Here is a 15735-nt window from a genome sequence, read left to right as displayed (position 1 = left end):
TGTTCAATATTTCAAGCCCTGACTTTTCGCTCCCGGAAAAGGAAGGAATTTTTCTGGAATTGTAGCTATTAATATCCCTCTATTCTGGTTTAATTTACTTATGGTGAGCAGGTTAACACATGTTTGGAGTAGACAAAAGATATTTTCGGGGTCACAAATGGCTCTCATGACCCCCTACTCTCACCACCTCTAAGGACTTTCATAAGCAGTTTAAAACTATTCTCTAGACATGCCTGCGGGGGGTGGGGGGAGGGTGTGGGGCGGGGGAGGCAACCATATCTCCACAGAGTAAGAGAACAGAGGGACCAAGGGGACAAACTGTTGTATCCAAATCTCAAAGCTTCAGAAGGCTGCATGATCAGGGACCCTGTCTGCTGCAGCCCACACTAGCTTGGCTAAAGAGTATTTGCTATGTGCAGACAGTAAACTCACTTCGAAGACAAAATGGCAAAAAACCTTCGAACAAAACTGGAAGGGGTACACCTTGGCAGTCATCAAACAAGAACGAGTACGAGAGGAGTAGAGCGAATCGAGGCGAGGCTGGGGAGCTGCGGGACAGACCCTGGATTCAAGGCCTGGGGTTCCGAGAGGGAAACTTGGAAAGCGCGTCGAGAGTTCAGTCCAGGCGGAGGAGGTGCGCGCCAAGGCTCCTCGGTCCCTCCAGCCTGGCTGCCCCGGCCCCAGCGCAGGGCCCCCGCTCCGCTGGGGTGTCAGGGGCCGACGTGCCAAGCTCCCTCCTGCCACAAATGTCACATTCCAAAGAAAAACGGTTCCACTTGGAAAGTTTAATTTTTCACCCTCTTGAAACCCGATTCTTTTAAAGGCAGCACTAACAGACCAAAGAAAGCTAGATCCAACTCCCAGTTTTCAAAGAAACTTGTCTGGGGAGAACAAAGGAGCAGTGGCTATCGCGATCTGAGCCTCGGGGTCGCAGCGCTAGCTCTTCGCCACCCCACTCGCCAGAGCCGAGTCCTACGTGCTGGCAGGAAGGGTCCACTCCGAGCGCCCGAGCGCCCGCGCCCGTCGGGCGGGCTAGGGCGAGCCTTTGTCTATTGCGGAGGGAAGAAGCCACCCGACAGCCTTTCCGCCCCCTCCCTCGGCGGCCGGGGAACCCTCGCGGGTGCGTCTAGGAGAGGCCAGCCATATGGCAGCGCCCCTCCAGAAAAGCCACCCCCGCGTCGGGGGCGCGCCCGCACTCTAGGGCCCACCCGGCGGAGCTGGGGAAGGCAAGTTCCCAGTGTCCCGCGGGGCCGCGCGGCGCTGAGATCCCGCCCGTGGGCACCAGGGATCTGGAGGGTGGCACGGGAACCGGTTCTGTTTTTTTTTTTTTTTTTTTTTCTTCCTTTTCTTTCTGGGTCCCTGGGTGGACACCCAGCGCCGAATCGGCTGCTCAAGCTGCAACATCTGGAAGGGACTCTGTCCCCGGCCTCCAGGAGGACCCCCCACCCTCGGTCCCTGCTGCCCAAAGCAGCTGGTCCTTCACGTGGGAGACTTGGGGATGCCCTCCCCGCACCCCCAGCGGAGGCCGGTTACCTTTCACCGCAGGCTCACAAGTTCCCCGGCGCAACTTTGCCCTCCACATGAGGCGATCATGGCTAGTTCAGTCCCGCAGCGGGGGAAGACGGCTGCCAGGCAGCTCTCTGGGCATGGCGTGGGGCAGCGCGGGGAAGTGGTGCCTGACAATCAGCCCCATTCACACAGGAAGGGGAGAAATGCCAGGGCTTCACCTCCAGTCCCAAACCGGACAACCGCAGCTAGGTCCTAGAGCGTCCCGCGCGCTCCCGCCGCCGCCCGCGCTCCCCGCTCCCTGCGCGCTGGCCGGGGAGGGTCGCCCGGACTCGTCACTGTAACCCTACACTCCACCCCCGCCCCAGCACCGGGCCGCTGGGCCCTAGAGCCCGTCTTCAGCCACCCGCCACCCCTCCCGGGACCGCGAGATTGCCAGGCTGAAATTGCCCTGAACTCAAGCTGACGTGTCTCCCTGAGATTTAGGAGGGCCACTGTTCTCCCTTGTTTTATCCCCTGCGGCGTTTTAATTAATGCCAGTTCTTCTTTCGATTTTGTCTTCCTTCCCCCTAGGCCATTCCCAGCCGAATTCTGTTTCCGGATCTGCTCCCAAAGTCCAGGTTAGGTTCTGCTTAGGATGGGTTTTTTCCCTTAAGTAGAATTTACAGGTGGACAGTGACCGCACATTTCTCAGCAATTCCCAGGCCCCAGGGATTCTGTCACGCACTGGTACTGGGCAACAGGCTGCTATTAGATGCTCCATGTGAGGACTAGAAGGGTCAAAACAGAACTTACAGTCCTATACTAAATGTATCCTAGCACTGAACAATTCTATGGCCACAAACTCCGGGCCATTATCTGCCCGAATAGCGGCAAAGAATGCAAATGACTCTGGCAAAGTGTTTCTGATTCTGCCTCATCTCTTAAATCAGGCACTAAACAACACTCCGCACTTACCCTATTATACTCTCTGCCCTGATCTGGGGTGCCCCTCCTGCCCCCTAGCAATAATGCCTGGCTTCTGGGCAGCTCTGCTGCTCAGAGGAGAGAGATCAAGTAACATAATGCAATTGCTGCCCACCAGGTTAGTAAGAGCCTTGCCCTTCTCCCCTCTCTTTTGTCCTTGCCAGGCCTTCAAGGACTCCTGCCTGGATTGTGGCACCCTCCAGTCAATTCTGGTGGGGTTGTGAGTCCTGACAGCAGTCTATTCTTCTAATTCCCATGATGGCACATCTGATTCATAACCTCTGCTGTAGAGATACAGTCCAAATGGCAATCATTAAACAATTATTTTTCAAATACCTACCCATTTAAAGTCTCCTACCCTAGCACTTAATAGCACACAAAAGAAACAGAGCAGCTAAAAAGCCCTTCAAATATGTGTTGTCTACTTAATAAGACAAATAAGAGAAAGGGGGAAAGCAACAATGCAAGAGATTGGAGACTAGAGATGCTTGGGAAAGGTGAAAAGGACTAGCTTTCTGCAGGAGAAATGAGGCAAATAGTTTGGATGTAGCAGGAAAAGGAGAAGGCACCACTAGGCAAGAGGAGGCTGAGCTTAGAGGGAGCTGAATACTTGGGAAGAAAGTATATATAGAAAGAAGAGTTTTTACTAGAAAGGGAGAGAAAACAGAATAACAAAAATCATAAAAATGTAGAACTGGAAGAATAAAGAAATTATCAACCAAAACTTTCACTAGGTTGAAGAGAAATTACGGGCCTGACTGTTGAATGACTTGTTGGATGTGACAGAACAAATTCAGCAGCAAAGCCAGAAGTAGATCAGACTTCTACCTCAGTGTGTTTTCCATCACACATTGTAAACCCTAAGTACAATTTAAGAGTTAAGACTGTATGCTACAGGCAGTGAGCAAACAAGATTCCTAGGGCACAGGGGCACACACCTGTAAGCTCAGCTGCTTGGGAGGCTGAGGCAGGAGGATCGCAAGTTCAAAGCCTTGTGAGACCTTGTCTCTAATAAAATATTTTTTAAAAGGGTTGGAGATTTGATTCAGTGGTTAAGACCCCTGGGTTCAATCGCCAGTACCAAAAAAAGATTTATCGATTCACCTTGAATTTATATCAATTTCATATAGATTGGAGACAAAGAGATGAATAGAAAAATAGAGAAAGAAGAAAGCTAACTTACATATTTTAAAATGAAGTATGAGTCACCATTCTGTAATCTGGGAGGCCCAAGGATTTAGCATCAACTCTAGAACTCTAGAACAAAATAGTCACCAGCTGAGCCCCTCCTTATCAGTGTGACCTTGGGCCAATCACCTAACTTCTCTAAACTTCAGTATTCTCCTTTTCAAGATAATGAAAATAGCACCAAGTTTCACCGGGTAGTTGTAAGTATTGAATAAAGTAACTAATGCCAAATGCTTAAAACAATGCATATGTAGTACTCAATATACCTTTGCTCATATTATTTCAGTGAACTTTCCAAAGGCCCAGTGAGATAAGGAAAGGATCTGGGATAGTTACAGGAAACAATGCCCTGTTAGGGTAAAGGAGACAGAAGGAAAAAGATACCATATCTTTGAAGATAACGAGTGATTCCCATGATGGCACATCTGAAAAAAGTCTTTGAAGCAAGATTTTACTCTTTTCATGATTAGATGAACATCATGGGGAACATAACAAGAAAATCAAGTTAACAGAGTTTAAACCTGAGTCATAGGAAAAAAACAAACCACTCTTAGAAGAAAGGGTCTTTAATGATAAAAAAGCTGAGTTAGGAGGAACTGGTTTGAGAAAGATGTTGAGTTACTTACTGTAGGCAACTTTAGGTAAGACATCAAGGACAGATGTATAAAGAAAAAGAGAGATACAGTTCTGAAGATCAGTTCACTTGGAAAGTGCCCACAACTGAAAAATGGGGAAAGAAGAGGCTAGAAAAGAAAAAAAGCTGGGGAAATTTAAAGGCATAAAAGCCAGAGGTGGTGTCAAAAAGTTGGTCCCTCTAAAAGAAAGTAGAATGAATTGGACATAACTTTCCTATGCTCACATATGAATACACATCCAGTGTAACTCCACATCGTGTACAACCACAAAATGGGAAGTTATACTCCAAGTATGTATGATATGTCAAAATACATTGTACTGTCATGTATAACTAAAAAAGAACAAATAAAAATTTTAAAATAAAGAAGTTGGTCCCTCTAACTGATGCTAGGTATTCCTAGATCTTCAGAAGACATGCTAGGCACAGCTTTGAAGGCTCATGGGTCTTTGACCAAATTAATTGATCCTACACTCCTCAAATTGATTCCAAGTCATCAAAGGAATGGCAGCACAGGCAGAAAACTGCCTATGCAGTTGTCCCCCTCCAGTACCTTAATATTTCCTCAACTGTTAATAATCTCTATATCAGACACAGAAAATGAATAACTTTACATCAAATACACCTGAATCTATTGCTCAGGAACTGAGGTTTGAGTAAAAGACTAGAGATTTGATTAAGATGTTACCAATATCAGCATTTTCCAATAGTATATTTGGTTTCAGATTCCATTTTTCTTTTTTCTTTCTTTTTTTTTTTTTAAATCTAAATACTCTCTAAAGGTCAGCGTCTTTTCTAAAGTCACCCAAATTGGCATTTACTAACTCCTAGGGAAGTCAAGAAGGTGATTAGCTAATTTGAGCTCTCTTTGAGACAGCCCAGAAAGCAGTCTTTAACTCCAAACAGCACAGGTACCTGGATGTTCCCCATAAGCACAGAAGCAGGAAGAAGAGCAAGGTATCAGGCATATAGGTAGAGGACAATGAGCAAGGCCTTAGAGTTCTAGTCCAGGTTCCAGTGGTTTCCAGACACAGACAGTAACTTAACATGAATCTCAGATTTCTTCCCTGCAAAAAAAAAAAAAGCCTAGGAGGTAAGTACCATTATCCTGGTACTTTCTTCCTAGGTTTAATTGTGAGAATTAAAAGGAGTAATACATATCAAAGTGCAGGGCGCATTCTGGATTCAGTAAAAAAGTTAGAAACCCTTCCCTTGTCCTCCAGTTTTTTGAAATACAAGGACTTAAATGCCCTATTAAAATGTGAATCTCCTTCTCCTCCCACTTTTTTATTTATTTTTTATTTTATTATTATTTTTTTTGGTAGTTGTAGATGGACAGAATGAATGCCTTTCTTTCTTTCTTTCTTTTATTTATTTATTTATTTATTTAGGTACTGGGGATTGAACTCAGGGGTACTCAACCACTGAGCCTCATCCCCAGCCCTATTTTGTATTTTATTTTTAGAGACAGGATCTCACTGAGTTGCTTAGTTGCCTTGCTTTTGCTGAGGCTGGTTTTGAACTCGCTATCCTCTTGTCTCAACCTCCTGAATCACTAGGATTATAGGCATGTGCCACTGTGCCCAGCTCCCCTCCCACTTTTCTTAGCTTTTACATAACAACACTAAAAATCTTTTAAAATTTTTTAAATTAATTTATTTATTTTAATTAGGTATATATGACAGCAGAATGCATTTTGATTCATTGTACACAATTGCAGCACAACTTTACATTTAAAATCTTTATTAAACCAGGTGAGGTAGCACATACCTATACTATAATTCTAGCTATTCAGGAGATTGTAGCAGTATGACCATAAATTCACAAGGTCAGTCTGAGCAACTTTGCAATACTCTGTCTCAAGATTTAAAAAAAAAAAAAAAAAAAGGCTGGAGGTGTAGCTCAGTAATAGAGGACACCACCACCACCACCACACACACACACACACACACAAACACACACACCACCCCAGGTTCAATTTCTAGTACTTCCACACACAAAATAATAATAATAATAATAATAATAATAATAATAATAATAATAATTCCTTGCTAATTATTTGACTGGATGAAACTTAAGAACTGGACATGGCCAGGTACAGTGGTGAACACCTGTAATCCCAGTGGCTCAGGAGGCTGAGGGAGGAGGATCAAAAGTTCAGGGCCAACCTCATCAATTTAGTGAAGTCCTAAGCAACTTAAGGAGACTGATCTCAAAATAAAAAATAAAAATAAAAAGGGCTAGGGGTGTGGCTTAGAGATAGAAATACCGCTGGGTTCAACCCCCAATTAAAAAAAAAAAAAAAAACCCTTGGCCTGAGCTTGCTAGAAGAGAGAAGTCTAATGGCAAAAGAAGAGTGGATGAACATGACCACAAAGGAAGGGCTACTGCACAGCCTCACATAGGACAAGTCATGATGGTTAGTTAGATCACAATTAACCACCACAGAAGGAACAAACCAATAAGTGAATGCAATCAGGCTACCTTGATCAAAATGCTTGGTTTGCTTCTAGAAGAAGGATGTTTAAAAGTCCAAATTCTGTAGTGCTTTCCAAAGTGTAATTTTTAAACAACATGTATCAAAATTTGAATTTCTCATGTGCTACCTCCAAGTTCCAGAATGTTGAACAGTAGAGTCCTGGAGCCTGCTCAGTAATTCCTAGCACACTGGAGTTTCCCACTGGCTCACTGGGGTCGTGGTGCTCTTGCAATTCTCTTTCAGAAGCATTTACTACTTCAGAGCTAATAGCTAAAGGTAAAGAATGACGGTTGACAGACTGGAGTTCAAAAACCAAAGCATTATGGGAGCATAGAGGTGTGAGTGATTTTGCACAGAGGAAGAAGGGCAGGTTCCAAGAAATCCAAGTGCTAAAGGAAGGCTGTTTCTAACAGAAAAATGTGGACACATGAAAGGAAATCACACATTGCAGTGTGCTTCTGAATACTTTCTTTTAATCTCTTCTTTACTAAACATAAAATGGTCACATTGATACTGGTTTAGGTAACTCCTATATAGCAGTTCCCCTTCATCTGTAGTTTCCCTTTCTGTGGTTTCGGTAAACTATAGTCCAAAAATATTAAGTGGAAAATTTTAACTGTGGTCCAAAAATATTATGTGGAAAACTATAGAAATAAAAAATTCATAGGATTTAAATTGTATACCCTTCTTAGTAATATAAATAAAATCTCCAACAGCCCTGCTTTGTCCCTCCTGGGTTATGATGCATCTCTTTGTACAGTGTATTCTCCCTGTATACATTACCCATCCATGTAGTATAAAAGGTTTTGTGATGGAGAACCACTTCACATAACTGTGATTAGAGTTATAAAATAGTATAACTCCTATTTTATATTGCTTATTATTGTTTATCTCTTACTTGCCTAATTTATAAATTAAACTTTATCGTATATGTGTATGTATAGGAATAAACATAGTATATATAAGGTTCAGATATTTGGAATGTATCTCCCTTGGATAAGGGAGCACTATTGTATTATCACCAGGCAGAAAAGATTTTTTTTTTTCAGTTCTCTGTTTTACAAAGACAATGGTTGGGTGTTTTTTCATCCCTGCTTGTTTCCAAATATAAAATTATGTTCTTGAATAAGCTTTTTTCCATAGCACATGCCTCCTCTGGAGATTCTAACACAGGCCTTGCCTGCATCTTATATTCTGTTGACAGAGGCATAATTCAGGGAACACTAGGAGTGCCAAGGCAGAAGTACTGGGTGTGCATCCCTGGGAAGAAAGGGAGGACCAAAGGGCCACACTGACTAAAAGTGGACAAAAGAAGAAGAAGATGTGGTGAGCAAGGGGGAAGACACACAAGATGAGATAGCTCTGTAGCTACAGAAATATTAGGTGCCTATGAATGAGGAAAACACTCCTAGGGACAATTAAATGTTATATAACAGACTGGATCATTTGAAAACTCTGCTCTATTTGAAATTTACCCAAGAACTCTGTACAATTATGAAGAAAGCTTTCCCAAGGAGTATTTATTAAGTATCTACTAAGGGCCAGGCTGTGTGCTACCACCCTATTCAGGGAGCTTGGCTTGTTTGTTAAGTTACTAATCTGAGTCTGGCCTGTCTGGATGCTTTTAGTTTCACAACCATAGTGACACACTGGTCTCTTCTTGACTCACTGCTTTTCCTATGTGCTAATTACCTAATATGAACTAAACACATAATCTGATCTATATAAAAATCAAGAAAAAGAGAACAGATATGATCATATCCAGAGAAAATGCACTTACACCAAACAGGTAAGGAGAGGTAAAGACAATGCCTCAAACAAACCTGAGATCAGATCCTGAATGAGACAGAGTAACCGTGAATATTAATAACCTGGTATATAGTAAATATTATATATTTATATCTCTTATATTACATAAAGGATAATTATTCTGATTATTTGCTATTTTTACTATTGCTTGGAGTATTGAAAGCTTAATATTTTTTGATTGATTGGTTAATTCAGGCGTTCTCAGTTTTAGGCATCTACTAACATTGGGGCTGATGATTTTTTTTTTGTGAGGAACTGCCCTATGCATTGTGAGATAACTTCTACACACTAAATGCAGATAGAAACCATCCCCTTCAAACCCAGTTATGAAAACAAAAAGTCTCCAGACATTGTCAGATGTCCCATAGGGGACTAAATTGCCTCTGGCTGAGAACCACTGAGTTGGGGATTAATTGATGATACCCAGTGTGTGGGATGGGGAGACTCCCAAGGGTCTAAACATATTGATCATCCCATTGACTTATTGGGTGAAGCCAATTGCATACTAACAGGAAACAGCCTCAATTTTGTTCACCCTACAATATGTGATGTTATGGTAATTGCTCCCTTGTTCTCTTTTCATGAGCAAAAACCTAATCATGTTTTAGCCTTTTATTTCCAGTGATGATGCAGACACATGTTTTGTTTCTAAAATGGGAAGCATACTGAGTTTCTAACACAACAGCAATGCAAAGCTGCTATTAAAAAACGAAGATTTTCACAATAAAGGGAGAGAATTTAGATCAGAATGTTCACACTGAGGGATTTCAAAGGATCATAATCACCATTTTGAACAGAATGCTTGGATGTTTTATTCTGAAAATGTCTCCAGTTTGGAGTTAGAAAGAACAGCCCCTCACAACCTCTGCAGCAATTCCAGCTCTTCCCTGCAAAGATGCACTACAGACCAGTAGGTCTTACACTGTAAAACCAGAGACAGGTGAGTGGAGAAACTCCCACCTTTCCTAATGGCTCCAGTCACTGGGGATGATTCAATTTAGGAGAAAAAAATATTTTACAACATAAACTCAGAGCAGGAAGGAAAGTTAAAATCCACATGTTAGTGTTCTATAATCTAGAAATCAGAGAGTATTTATAGTGCATCTGTAATAGAACTAGTATCATGCTAAGGGAAATTGTCTTTAGAAAAATTCACAGTAGAGAGAGGAATAATTAGAAATAGCAGGGAAAAGTTATTTCTGGAAAAGTCATAAACAGAATAACTGAAAGGACTGTAGAGTTTGAAAGAAGGCAAAGCTTTTTGAGAACTATGATGGATCATTCATTCATTCATCTATTCACTGTATCATTCATTCAAAAACTATTATTGACTTCATTGATAAGCCAGTATTCTGCTAGATATTTGAAAATTCTTTTATGGGCTCTGTCTTACTAAATGCACACAAATGAATCTACAATAACAAATCTAAGGGCTAAGTGTGATGAAGAAAAGGAGAAGCTGTAAAAATAAATGGAGAAGGGTGACTGCTTAGAGGAAATATGAAGAAATTTCTCCAGAATGTAAGATTTAAATAGATACCTACAGGACAGGGCATGAAGAAGCAGAGAGATTATACCAGCCAGAACAATACAGCATGTGCAGAGATCTGGAGGCAGAGAATGTGAAGAATTTAAAGAAGGCAAAGAAGTACAGTTCTTGCAGTTGTCCTGTACTGAGCATCCAGGTATGGCCCGGGAAAGAGTGCCTTAAGAATACTAACAGTCTCCTTTACCAGGCTGTCTAGAAATGGCCCCTTTCTATTTAACCTTTATGAGGCAAGGCATGTAAAATATAGGATCCAAATCATTGGAGAGAATAGGAACATCAGAAAATGACAGCTGGGGATGTAGCCTAGAGAAGGAGTGCTTGCTTTGCATGCATGAGGCCCTGGGTTCAATCCCCAGCACAGCAAATAGAAAGGAAGGAATAAAGGAAGGAAATAATGACCAATCTAGAATAAATAATATAAACTGATTAAATGGAAACAACCTGCAAGTAAACTGCACACTCTGTCTTTTGCCACAATGTCTACCCAAAAGATGCCCTCTCTCCAGAGGCTTCCAGGGAATCCTGCTGAAAACAGGGGAAGACCCAGGATCCTTCCTGCCATCAAGGCAGTGGTCCTTAACCTTCAGCAGCATTGGAATCATCTGAAGAACCTGTTAGAGATTGCTGGGCCCCACCCGCAAGTTTATAACTCATTAGGTGTGGGTGGAGCCCAATAATTTTCACTCCCAGGTGATGCTGGTGCTGCTTGTCCATACCACATTTGAGAATGACTAGGTAGGACATTCAGGAATCTACATTTCTCTGCACCAGAATCCTATTCTAAATGAAGAAACAGTCAAGAAATATTGTAGGAGCAAAATGATCAAGACCCAGTTTTCTGTCTTGAGCTAGCATGCATGGAGTGCCCCTTCTGGGCCAGTGCATTCATACATTATCTGATTTCATCAGCATATAACACTCAGAAAAGAGGTATCATTGCTCATGTTTTACAACCGAGGAAAGGAGGCTAGGTGAGGTTGTGTGGGTTGCTGAGATAACATGGATAGCAAGCAACAGAACCAGGATTCTAGCTTGTTAGTGCGAGCTCTGGTTCTTAGCCACTATTTTATGTTGCTTCCCAGCTCGTCTGTCCCTTACTGCCTACCACACAGCACTCTGAAGTCAGACCCCAATGTAGTGAGTGATGGACTAGAGTCATAGAGGTTTTCGTGGGACCTGAACTTGCTACAAGTTCTTCCCTTTCCTCCTGGGAGGAAGTGAGATCTGTGGAGCCCTTTACATAAACAAGATTGTACACAAATATACACCCTCTCTTTAAACCACCAGAGGTGATTTCCTCACTCTGGCAAGCAGTTAAATATTTTAAAACATACAGACTTAACAAACAGATGGACCTATGATCAACACCCCTCTGTCACTTACTAGTTACCTGATATTCTCTGAATTACTTTTCTAAAGCTCAGTTTTTTCTCTTTTCATAAATAATAGTCATATCTACCTTCATCAGTCAGTCAGTCATGTGTAAAGCTCTTAGTAAAATGCTTAGCACACAGCACTGTGCTCCACAACTATTAGTGTTGCTATTACCTGTTAGAAACTTTCTTATTAAACGTTGCCATTTTACAGGAGTTTTATTTATTGATGGGCTAGACACAGTTTCTTTGGTTTACTCTATTGAGTTTGGGATAGGTGCAAGAAATGTGAGTGATGAGCAAGTTGATTGGAGTTCATTCACTCCACTACCTTCACAAATAAAAAAAATAAATCAAGATACCTTAAAAGGCAAAATGTAAGTTAATAAAGAATTAATTCGGAATTAATTCACTGACTGATATCAACACAGACCAAGTATCAGGTCAGGTTGGATGTGAGGTCATGTGTTTATTTTTCAGGCTTGATTTTAAGTAAAATATTCCTTACCTGAAGGTACTTAAGACATTGAGAAGGGTAGGAGAGGATGAGAACCAGACCACTCCTACCTGGAGAAGAGAAGGTTAAGGCATGATAACTTGAGAGATTTCAGATAGGAGGAAGGGCTTATTCTATATTTGCTCCATGACACCCTACTGCAGTGGCTTTCAGAGAGAGTTAACAACTCATGGGTCATGAAATCAAATGACTAGTGTTGTGAATAAATGATATAAAATATAAGGGGAAATTCCAGATGCAGAGCATCTAAGAAAGGTAATTGCTACCATGAAACTTGTTTAGTTACATTTATATTTGTATGTATAGGTTCAAATTTAATATGCATTCTTTTGTGGGTTCTCAGTCAAAAAAAATGTTTGAAAGTTCTAGAAGGCAAAACAAGGACAACTGAGTAAAAGAAACAGGAAATTGGTTTTCAGCTCTCTATAAAGAAACTTTTATAATAATGATCACTGTACCATAATAGACCAGGTTTTTCTCTGGAAGTAAGACCCTCTCCCTACAATAGCCTCTCAGAAGACATTCTAGAAGAGGTGCAGTAACATGCAGGAATGAGGGATGGCACGGGATGTTCACTTTCATGAGGACACTAAGATGCTCTGACTTTACAGAACAAAGTAGATCAGACCTGACTTTCTGCTTGAAGAGAGATTGGAACATATCAAAACTTTAATATATAGACTCTGAAACCAGATAACCAAATCCAGGAGAAGGGATTATTCTGTGTTTACATATATTATACAAAAATGGGTCATACCTCAAATCCCTAAAGTTGTTTAGGATTTCCACTGTAGGGAGCTAATTTCTAGCATGCATTTTGTAAACGAGGTGATATAATAATATACCCACCAGCAAACAAGTCTCACTGTTGTAAGCACCTAATTTGAGTCAAGTGGAAACTGAATACCTGGTGATATGGAACAGGGCCATGTTTTACCACATCCACTAAAAGAGTAAGCCAAAATTCAGTGCAAAGAGCACAGCATCCCAGATGTCACTCCCTCACCTAGGAATGCCCCACAAAACAAATGATACCAGTTAGATTTGATTTTCAGATAAGCAACAAAAGTTTTTTGGTGTAGTATATCCTAAATATTGCAGGGGACATATTTATACTAAAATATTTTCAAATTTAATTGGGCTTCCAATGTTTTTATTTGCTAAGCCTGGCAATACTTACCCATCAAACCTGGACTCTTTCTAAAACTCCTTTAGAGGATTCCTCAGTCTTTCATTTGGTAAAGAGCATAGAACGACAGCTTCCAGAAGCTGACAGTAGCAAACCACCACCAATGATGGCAATAATGGGAAAAGGAGTGACATGCAAGTGAGCAGGTGCCACAGCTTTGACCCCACTGAGCAAGCCAAAGGGCCTTTTAGGAATGGGACAGCAGCATCTGTGAAACATCTGCACATGCACAGCATTTGAGGAAGTCCATAACAAGGTTACAGACCCACTTTATAGACTTTCCATGCTAATACAGGAAAGTAATAGGTGAGGAGGAGACTCAGCTTCATGGGTTACTCCTGTGCTCCAGCATAGATGAGCTCACTGTGGCTGCCACTAGTTGTTCTCAGGAGCACCTAGTGCTGTTCATGCCCTGTGCCATTTGCTCTTGCTGGTCACACTGTGAAGGTGGGATCTCATCCAGGAAGCCTGCCTGGCCTCCCCTGGACCTCCATAACTCAATTTGGTTCCTCTTCTCCAGGGATCTATGCCCCCTTGCACTCACCAGAATAACAATTGCAATTACTCGGGGAGTGCTCATTGTGCACTAAGAACTTTGCATGTATTAACTCAATCCCTTCCAATAACCTTATGAAGTAGGTACAGTCATATCACTTTTGTTTGTTTTGCTTTGTTTTGTTTTGGGGGAGGACAAGAAATTAAACCAGGACTGCTTTTCACTGAGCTACACTCCCAACTCTTTTCATTTATTTATTTATTTTAACTTTTTGAGACAGTCTCACTAAGATGCTTGGCGCCTTGCTAAACTGCTGAGATTGGCCTTGAACTTGCAATCCTCCTCCTGTAGTCTCCTGAGTCACTGAGATTACAGGCATAAACTACAGCACCTGTCCTTGGTCTTATATCACTTAACATGGGGACACATTCTGAGAAATATCTTATCAGGTGATTTCATCATCGTATGGGCCTTACTAACTAACCTACTGCACACCCAGCTTATCTGCTCCTAGGCTGTACACACACACACAGCACGTTAGCATGCTGAATACCACAGGAAATTTTGACACAATGATGAGTATTGGAGTATCTAAACATATCTAAACAGGAATGTTTGTACCAGCACTACTATAAACATGTGAATAATGTGTTGCTCTATGATTTTAGATAGCCATAATGACACTAGGAGACAGAAATTTTCAGCTCCATTTTAATGTTATGGGGCCAGCACTGTATATGTGCTCTTGTGCAGCACGTGACAGTATTTGAATTCCTTTATCAAACATGAGGAACCCCAAACCCACAGGATTAGACACCCTGCCCAAGTTCACATAGTTGGTTAGTGCCGATTGGCCTGAAAGAGCCAGAGTTCCACGCTGTAAATTTGATCTGCAAATAGGTCTTTCTCTCTGAGTTAGGTCACCAGTTCTTGGAGGGAAGGATTGAATCTGTTCACCTTGTGTTCCTGAGCCTAGCTTTCAGTGTGTGGCGCAGGATGGGTGGTGTTGTAAGCAGAAATACTGATTCTGTTCTTCATCCACCTAGAGTGAATTCCTTTTTCTAATTTTTTTGATTACCTTTATTTGGTTTTGTGGTGACTATGGCTTTGCACTTTTATAGTTGATTTCCTTTTTCCTTTTCTCCTTTTGCAATGTCACCTGATGAACCCAAGAGCAGAGGAGAAAATGGCATGGCCTTCAGGGAAATGAGTCATGATTGAAAGTGATGGGGAGAGAGGAAGGGGAGAAAGAAATCCCCAGTAGGATGTAAATATTATTAAATGTAGATGGTTTGTCACTTCTACAGGATGAGAAGGGACCACTGTAGGTGGAGGTTGCAGGTGGTCTCCTGGGGATAACCCACATAAGGGTCCAACAGAGACATAAAACTGGTTGTCTCAGTCCTCAGTCCTTAGCAAATCCCCAGATTAGACTCTTCCTTTGAGTCAGTGTGTGTTTGCAGCGGGGGCGGAGTGTGGCTTTTAGAGTCAAAGAGGTAATAGATTATTTTTTTTTTAAAAGAGGAGGGAGTCTAAGCTCTCGTATTGGCCAACCCCAAGGGCAGCAATAATGAACATTCTTTATGGTCAACAGCCAGTGCACAGAAAACCTTTGGGAAATAGAAACGAAGGAGCCCAGGCTGGCTCAGGAGTCCCAGCAAGACCCTTACTTGGCTCTCCTCCCTCCCCCACCATGGACTTCCGATGATCATTCCAGACCAGGATCCACTCCCACAGTTCTCTCCTCTGTTTTCTTAAAACCTGAAGTTTCCTTAAAATATTTACTCTTGAACAGTGAGTGACCTGAAAGTAGCTTTGACTTCCACTCTTCCCAGCAGTTTCTTTTTCTTTCTTTTTTTTTTTTTTTAAAGCTCTGAGAAGTTGAAAATAATACTGCTACCAGGTGGTCAGTCAGTAATCTCGCCAAAGATAGATTTGAGGGAACAAAGGTCACAGAGAGAAGAGCATTAAGCCAAAATAAAAGCATATATATATTTTGACACTATAATAACCACCCATATGTGCCATG

At 41.9% G+C, this 15735-nt stretch overlaps 1 protein-coding gene across 2 annotated transcripts in view; it reads right to left on the bottom strand.

Annotated features, from left to right (window-relative positions):
• Amotl1 (angiomotin like 1) overlaps positions 1–15735 on the bottom strand; it is a 132518-nt gene that overhangs the window by 96047 nt on the left and 20736 nt on the right. Inside the window, exon 1 of one of the 2 annotated variants that reach the window (XM_027951410.2) lies at positions 1534–1801. The exons of the other annotated variant lie outside the window; for it this stretch is intronic. Within the exon in view, the coding sequence (XP_027807211.2) occupies positions 1534–1582 (49 nt within the window). The 5' untranslated portion in view covers positions 1583–1801. Of the gene's footprint in view, positions 1–1533; positions 1802–15735 lie in introns of those variants that run through there. 2 annotated transcript variants of the gene reach the window in all.

The sequence above is a fragment of the Marmota flaviventris genome, chromosome 9 (assembly GCF_047511675.1).
Source record: "Marmota flaviventris isolate mMarFla1 chromosome 9, mMarFla1.hap1, whole genome shotgun sequence".
Lineage (NCBI taxonomy): Eukaryota > Metazoa > Chordata > Mammalia > Rodentia > Sciuridae > Marmota > Marmota flaviventris.
This window is presented reverse-complemented; position numbering and strand designations above follow the sequence as displayed.